This window comes from Myotis brandtii, unplaced genomic scaffold, assembly GCF_000412655.1.
Source record: "Myotis brandtii unplaced genomic scaffold, ASM41265v1 scaffold563, whole genome shotgun sequence".
Taxonomy (NCBI): domain Eukaryota; kingdom Metazoa; phylum Chordata; class Mammalia; order Chiroptera; family Vespertilionidae; genus Myotis; species Myotis brandtii.
In genome coordinates this window covers 299,963-308,169 of record NW_005370096.1, presented here as the reverse complement: position 1 = coordinate 308,169, position 8,207 = coordinate 299,963, and the positions used below count along the sequence as shown (strand labels likewise).

General features: G+C 50.3%; 1 protein-coding gene across 4 annotated transcripts in view; it reads left to right on the top strand.

The window, feature by feature from the left end:
- The window catches only part of ERCC3 (excision repair cross-complementation group 3), a 45,658-nt gene that overhangs the window by 316 nt on the left and 37,135 nt on the right, over positions 1–8,207 (top strand). For 3 of the 4 annotated variants that reach the window (XM_005878527.2, XM_014549647.1, XM_014549646.1), the window contains exons 2-7: positions 626–862; positions 2,705–2,754; positions 3,055–3,190; positions 3,369–3,533; positions 4,168–4,372; positions 5,615–5,929. In XM_005878527.2, the coding sequence (XP_005878589.2) occupies positions 626–862; positions 2,705–2,754; positions 3,055–3,190; positions 3,369–3,533; positions 4,168–4,372; positions 5,615–5,929 (1,108 nt within the window). Of the gene's footprint in view, positions 1–625; positions 863–2,704; positions 2,755–3,054; positions 3,191–3,368; positions 3,534–4,167; positions 4,373–5,614; positions 5,930–8,207 lie in introns of those variants that run through there. The other variant, XM_014549645.1, reaches the window with a different exon arrangement.

Here is an 8,207-nt window from a genome sequence, read left to right as displayed (position 1 = left end):
GAAATACTGATTTTGTAAACTTTATTCTATTTTCTCTCCACTCTTGTATCTGATCAAACAGGCTGAATTGAGTACCCACAAAAATATCCCTGGTGTTGGGTAGGTTAACCAGTTAACTGCCAAGCTCCAAAAGAAACCATCCCCACACGCCATAATATTTTGAGTTTAATTTAAAAAATCAATTTGCATGAATATTATAAAGATAAATATATTACAATTCGGGTGTTCTTGGATATTTTCCATTGAAAATTCTTACGAAAAAATGATTTTAAAGCATCTATAGACACTTATGGTGTACAAAGGGTTAAAGACCACTTTTTGGGCAGCTTATCTTTTATAGAAAATAGAAAACTAGAGGCCCGATGCACATTCGTGCAAGAGTAGGCCTTCCTTCCCCCAGTTGGCTGCGGGCACCTTTTCCCCGGCTGCTGGCACCAGCTTCCCTCTGGCACCCGGGACTGGGGCTTCCCTCCGGACACTGGCAGGCACCTGGGCTTCCCTCGTAGACCCGGCTTCGTCTGGTCTAATTGGCATATTATGCTTTTATTATTGTAGATGATATGGAAAAGAACCTAATAGTCTTTGAAACTCACTAGTTTCTTTGTGTCTGTTTGCTGTTTCTCAGGCTCCTGATGGCCACATTTTCTTAGAAGCCTTCTCTCCAGTTTACAAATATGCCCAAGACTTCCTGGTGGCTATTGCAGAGCCAGTGTGCCGGCCAGCCCACGTGCATGAGTACAAGCTGACCGCCTACTCCTTGTATGCAGCCGTCAGCGTGGGGCTGCAGACCAGTGACATCACTGAGTACCTCAGGAAGCTCAGCAAGACGGGAGTCCCTGATGGAATTGTTCAGTTTATTAAGGCAAGTTCGATTATTAAGGCAAAGGCTGGTTTGATTCCTGGTCAGGGCACATACCTAGGTTGCGGGTTTGATCTCAGGTCAGGGCGTCTGTCTCTCTCACATCATGTTTCTCTTTCTTTCTTTCACCCTCTGCCCCCCTTCCTCTCTGTCAAATCAATAAAAACATAACCTCGGGTAAGGATTAAAAAAAGAAAGAAAGAAAATGCCATTCAGAACTAGTGTGGGGAGCAAAATAACCGATTATTCCAGCTGCTACTCCTGTTGGTCCAGCGCTGTGTTCCTGCTGAGGCCACACTTCCCAGGAGCTGCTCTTAGCCCAGGGGTGGGCAAACTTTTTGACTCGAGGGCCACAATGGGTTCTTAAACTGGACCGGAGGGCCGGAACAAAAGCATGGATGGAGTGTTTGTGTGAACTAATATAAATTCAAAGTAAACATCATTACATAAAAGGGTACGGTCTTTTTTTTTTTTTAGTTTTATTCATTTCAAACGGGCCGGATTCGTCCCGCTGGCCCTAGTTTGCCCACGGCTGTCTTAGCCAGTGGGCTCACACTGGCCAGGGTTGTTTAGGAATGCAGCCCGTTGTTGGTGTTATGGACTGAATTGTGTGCCCTCCAAAATGCATATTTTGGACCCCTAACCACTAGTGAGCTGTATTTGGAATAAGGAAGTAAGAGTGGGCCCTGTTCCAAAGGATCAGTGTCCTTACGAGAAGAGGCATCAGAAGGCTTGTGGGCGTCTCTCTCTGTGTGTACATGGGAGTACACAGCAAGGAAGTAGCCTCTGGGAGCCAGGCGGGAACGGGTCGCTGGCACCTTCACTGCGGACTTCCAGAAATAAGTTTCTGTTGTTAAACCACCTAGTCTGTGGTGTTCTATATAACAGCCCATGTAGACTAGTAGAGATGGTAAACTCCATCTAAGGTTGAGCATCTGCCCCAGGCAACAGTCAACAATTTTCATTAGGGAAAGTCACAAAGGACTTCAGATGTTGAAGTGGGCAGGGTTCCACGTGAAAAGCAGTTGAGCATGCTTGGGTTTGTTCTGCGAGATACGCGAATGGCTTTCAGAAGAGATGGACAATGGCTTTCCTTGCCCTCTGCTGATCTAAAGGGAGTTGGATTCAGACCCCCAGTCTGAGTGGCAGAAGGTGAATGCCTCTGGCCTCCGGGACAGAATGCCTCGACCCTCAGAAGCTGGCAGGCCCTGGGAGAGCTCTTCTCTCGTGTTACGTAAGGCTGCCCAGGGAGAAGGGCCTGCACCTTGCAGGAATGAGCCCTATCAGCACCCTGCTGTCCTCAGTCCTTGCTGGGAGCAGCCTGCAGGAATGTGGGTGCAGTGGTAGGTCCAGAAGGGCAGCAGCCCTGGGTCTGAGGAGTGGCTTTTCGTGGACAACACACCACCTCTGCTGCATACCACCCTGAGACGGCTGGGACCGGGAAGGGTGCATGCTGTTGGGGAAATAGGGAATCTGGGGAGGAGGCTAGGAGGCTTTGTATTGAATTACACAGCAAACAGTTCCTGAGCACACTCCCTGCCAGCTGTGTGCTAGTGTAGCAGCTGGATCTGTGGGTTAGGATGGGGCTATGGGAGTGAAGGAGAAAGGGAAAACAGAGATTGTAAGCTGTGTTTTATTAAGAGATGTGAATCAAAACTAACCAGTCAAGAGGGAGGTTTTGCTCTAAAAAAGGAGGCTGATAGAAAAGGCTCAATTCAGGCAGTTCTGACCCTATTAGGATTGCATATTGAGTTTTCCACATGGGTGGTGGGACGTGCTGGTAATGAATGCGTTCTGAGGGAGCTACAGGTTGCTCATTTTGCCTGTTTGATTTGTCACTTGCAGTTGTGTACTGTCAGTTATGGAAAAGTCAAGTTGGTCCTGAAGCACAACAGGTAAGGGATTCCATAACAGGCTCATGGAGGCACTTTCACTGGCCACCATGTTCCCCCAAGCAGTGGAGGTGAGGCTCAGATCCCGGCTTACTTATCTTCAAAGTATGGCTTTGCCCAAACCCTCACAGGGCATGGTTATATCATAGCCAATAGTTCATAGCTCTCACTTGGCAAAGGGCCATGGGAGGGGAGAGAGTAGAGAGAGGCCTGAGGCCAGTGTTTTTAGACCATGTAATTGAGCAGCGGAACCTTCTGAAAATGGTGGCTGGTTAGTCAGTCGGCACATCCTTCCTCTTGTAGGTACTTTGTGGAAAGCTCCCACCCCGATGTCATCCAGCATCTTCTTCAGGACCCAGTGATCCGGGAGTGCCGCCTGCGGAGCTCCGAGGGGGAGGCCACCGAGCTCATCACAGAGACGTTCACCAGCAGATCTGCTGTGCGTGAGCTTTCGGGTCCCCCTGGGGGTGGGGGCATTTAGTACTGCTCCCTCAGATGCTTCTAGTTCAGTCTTTGCAACCTAGTGACCCTGCAATTTTCTTGCAACTATAGGACTTGCTTGCTAACAGAGGGGTTAAATGTTGCATGCAAATGTAGACCCTGTCTTTCTCTTACAGATTGCAAAGACTGCTGAAGGCAGTGGTGGGCCCTCCACTTCCCGGGAGACAGATCCACAGGGTAAATCTGACATCCCTACGGACCTGTTTGACTTTTATGAGCAAATGGACAAGGATGAGGAAGAAGAAGAAGAGACACAGACAGTATCTTTTGAAGTCAAGCAGGTTAGTGAAGAGGTCCCCTCCTGGTTCCTTTTCTCAGTCAGCAATGTTGGAAGTCGGTCCTGCGCCGACTCTCTGGTCTGGGAGAGGCAGGAAGGCCCAGCTCCTCCTTACTGTCTGTGGAGTCAGGAATGTGCCCCACTCATCAGGCTGCTGGTCAGCCTTCCCAATTCCTAGGGACGTGTGAGAAATGGTGCCAGAGGGGCATTTCTGGTGGCTGGTTGGATTTCATTTTGTCTCTGTCCTTAGTTTGGGTTGCTTTTCCATGTGTTAGCCCAGCTGTTATTAAGCAAGATCTGAAGTTGCAAAAGTCTAGGTCAGTGGTCGGCAAACTCATTAGTCAGCAGAGCCAAATATCAACAGTACAACGATTGAAATTTCTTTTGAGAGCCAAATTTTTTAAACTTAAACTATATAAGTAGGGACATTGTTATTAACTTAATTAGGGTACTCCTAAGGCTTAGGAAGAGCCACACTCAAGGGGCCAAAGAGCCGCTTGTGGCTCATGAGCCGCAGTTTGCCGACCACGGGTCTAGGTAAACTGCTGTTCTTTTGACAACAAGGCCCCGTAGAATACGTGCTGCTCACGTGCAGGCTTTGGAGTTAAGGCTGTAAACCCGTTGTGCTTCCTCCACAGGAGATGATTGAGGAACTTCAGAAACGCTGCATCCACCTCGAGTACCCTCTGTTGGCAGAATATGACTTTCGGAACGATTCTGTTAACCCTGATATCAACATTGACCTGAAACCCACCGCTGTCCTCAGGCCTTATCAGGAGAAAAGCTTGCGGAAGATGTTTGGGAATGGGCGTGCGCGGTCAGGGGTCATTGTGCTTCCTTGTGGTAAGTGAGACTCAGTGAAGAAGATGTCCAGGCTACCTCCCCCTCTCCCTGCACCCCTTTCTCTAAATCAACCCTGGCCAGGGAGCCACCCCGGTCAGATGACTCCCTGATTCAAGACTCGGCAAGTATGTGAGTCCTGCTGTGCTCGGGCCCTGACCTCTACACTGGGGTGCAGTGGTGGAGAGAGCAGTGCTCCTGATCGCAGGTTTAGTCTGGTGAGGTGCAGACAGATGCTGGACAAATTGCCTGAGCTGTGGTGACATCAGGCAGCGAGGAAGAGCTGAGCATTGTGGGGTGAGACGGTGATGCTGGGAGTGTGTCACTCTGCAGGTGGGGGTTGGGTTCTTGCTCTTCGCAGCGAGCCTGGGAGGCCTGTCTGTGTGGAGGCTCCCAGCACAGAAACGGGCTTGTTCCTGGAGCGTTTGTTCCAGTGTGCACATCCGTCCACTAGAGGGCACGGCAGCCCTGGGCTCCTGTCAGATACCGTTGGTCCTGAGTCCTGCCAGCCCCTGGTCTGCCTTCATGGCCAGCAGTGGCAACAGACTCACCCAGCGGCCCTGTCCCAGACTTGAGGAGGCAGATGCTCCAGGGGAGGGACCTGTGCCCTCAGGTGGTGATTCTTTTAACGCTCCAGGCGTTATTTTGATGCACATTCCTGCTAAAGGAAGAATTGCTGTTTAGAGGAATAGCTTGATTTTTATCTTAATCTTCGAATGGTGGGTGGGAGTAAACATGGAGGCTCCTGGAGGCTCTCCTCTGTCTTCCCTAGCAGTGCTCACACCTGCACCTCTGACGTCTCGGCCCAGTTGGTTGTGGTCACAGCAGCTGTCCTGCTGTGGCCTCCTTGGTGCAGCTATGACTTGGGCAGACTGCCAGCGGCGCTTCTTCCCCAGGGCTTGGGGTGAGCAAGACCTGGCTTTAGTTTGACCATGTGAAGGGGGCAGTAATAGTGTCTCCTATCTCTGGTTTGTTTTGAGATTTTAGCATTTAAACAAGATACACATAAAACGCTACAATAGGGGCTGGCACTTGTCTCTTTGCTTCTTACATTTGTGTGTAAAGTGGCCATGTTTCCTCTTTGTCAAGAAGAAAACAGAGGCTCCAGAGCAGTTAGTGCCTCAGAGTGTCAGCTGTGAAGATGGGTAGAAATAATGTGCCCAGGTCTGTGTGCTCACGAGTCTGCCTGTCTCTCCCCACATTTCAGCCTGGCCTTGGGTAGAATTATTCTTTGGTTTCTCATAGGTGCTGGGAAGTCCCTGGTTGGCGTGACAGCTGCCTGCACTGTCAGAAAACGCTGTCTGGTGCTGGGCAACTCCGCTGTGTCTGTGGAGCAGTGGAAAGCCCAGTTCAAGATGTGGTCCACCATCGACGACAGCCAGATCTGCCGCTTCACCTCCGATGCCAAGGACAAGCCCATCGGCTGCTCCGTTGCCATTAGCACCTACTCCATGCTGGGCCATACCACCAAGAGGTCCTGGGAGGCTGAGCGCGTCATGGAGTGGCTCAGAACTCAGGAGTGGGGCCTCATGATCCTGGACGAGGTCCACACCATACCCGGTGAGCAGGACGAGAGCTGAGCTGCCCACTCACTGTATGGACAGAAAGGGGTTTCCAGCTGTGGGGTGGAGGGAGGGACTTCCTGGGGAAAGCTTTCCAATACGTCATAGCATGTGGGGTGAGGCGGGCGTGGAAGGTGTGCACAGTCACAGCTTCCTGAATCACTGGCCAGAGGAGTTCTTTAGGAGATGGTGTGTTTTTTCTCTTTCTGTCTTACTGTTGGAGTTCAACTTACCCTTAACCCATTTTTACGGTTCCGTGAAAATGACTAGGAGGACTGAAAATCCTTTGCAGTAGTGTTTGTTTCATTTGAAGGCTAAAGTATTAATCCTTAATATGTTACTTCTAGTATCGCAGGCAATCCGTCTTTAGAAGTAGCTCTATTGACCAATTTATAAACCGTAGCGTCCACTCATTACCAGTATACAGTTGAGGATTGTTAGCTTCATGGAGCTGTGCACCCTTCACCGTGCTGCAGTGTGAGAACGTCCTCCTCATGCTCATAGAGTCGTCTTGCCCCAGGCAGCCGCTGAGCTGCTCCGGTGGCTGTAGCCTGGCCTTTTCTGGAAGCCTGTGAGCAGCATCACCCGTCTCTTCCTGTGTCTGCTGCTTCCACCGCTCAGGGCTCATCCCCGTTGTACATGTGTCGATACTATGTCCTTTCACTGCTGAGCAGTGTTCCAGGCAAACCTCTCAATCAGACAAATTGGAGGAATTTGCTGAATTTCATTAGGAGTGTGATTACTGAAATGGTAGCAGAGGCATTCTCACATGAGCATTCACAATATCGTCAGAATGGCTCTAGTGCAGGGGTGGGCAAACTTTCTGACTCGAGGGCCACAATGGGTTCTTAAACTGGACCGGAGGGCCGGAACAAAAGCATGGATGGAGTGTTTGTGTGAACTAATATAAATTCAAAGTAAACATCATTACATAAAAGGCTACGGTCTTTTTTTTTTTAGTTTTATTCATTTCAACCGGGCCGGATCCAGCCCGCGGGCCGTAGTTTGCCCACGGCTGCTCTAGCGTCTGCTCTTTGTGTGTGTGGCGTGCTCCTCCAGATGTCAGACAATGCCTGGATGCTCACAGCACCAGGCAGAGATCAGGGGTCTCAGGTAGAAGGAACAGGGTGCCGGTCCTGAGGCGGGAGAGTACTTGGTGTGGCCTGACCACAGCAAAGTGGCCCTGTGACCAGAGGGGGCAGAGGATAGCAGTCACGTTGTGGTCAGAGAGGGTTGGGCAGGGTAGGCCTTGTGGTCACAGTAAGGCTGATAATTTTGAGTGGGTGGGAAGCCAGTGGAGGGATTGGAGCAGAGGTGACATGGCCTGACTCGGGTGGTTGTGCTGGCAGTCAACGAAGGAAGCGGGTAGAAGCAGCTAAGTGGGTTAGGTGGTGGAATCCCAGCAGGAGGCCTGACCCAGTTAGAGTAAAGGTGGCCTGGTTCTAGATGTGTTGTATGTGGGAGCTGAGGAAGAGAAGGTGAGATGACTGTTGGGTGTGACGGGAGCACGTGGAAGGAGAGAGCAAACGTTACTTGGGATGGGAAACTATAGAGGACAGGCCCGGAGAGTGCTGATGAGGGGTTGGGCTTCAGGCGAGTTAATCTGATTGCCTGTTAGACATTCAGGCAATGGCAAAAATGTTAGAAAATGGGCAGAAGACACGAAGAGACACTTCACCAAAGAGAATGTTCAGATCCCTATAAGCCCTTGAAAAGAAGGTCTGCATCACTAGCTCTCAGAGAAATGCATATTAAAAGCACAATGAGACACGACACGACTACGCACCTATTAGAGTGGCCAAATAAAAAGCTCACAACACCAAGTATTGGCGGAGTGCAGAGCAACTGCAGCTGCCACGTAGTCCCTGGAAGTGTAGGGCAGGGTATTAGTTACCACATGGCTCGCAGTCCCACCAGCGTGTCTGTCCCAGAGAAATGAAGATGTAGGTTCACACAAAAACCTGGTGTGAATGTTTATTCCTGCTCTCGTCATAGTCTCCGGAACCCAGCAACAACCGACATGTTCATCAGGAGACGGGAGAGACAGACTCCTGATGACCATGTCGTTGTTGCATCAGTCCCTGGACACTGCCCCGCAGGGAAGAGGGCCACACTGCTGATGCATGTGACAACCTGCCGGTTCTTAAGTAGCCTGCTGCGTGTTTGGCCTGTGTCAGGTTACATAGTGTGCCGGTGCCTTTGCTAGGATAGTCTTGGTTTTTGTTTCAAGTATTATATATGTCTCCTTTTTCCCTGATTGACACCACCCCCTCCCC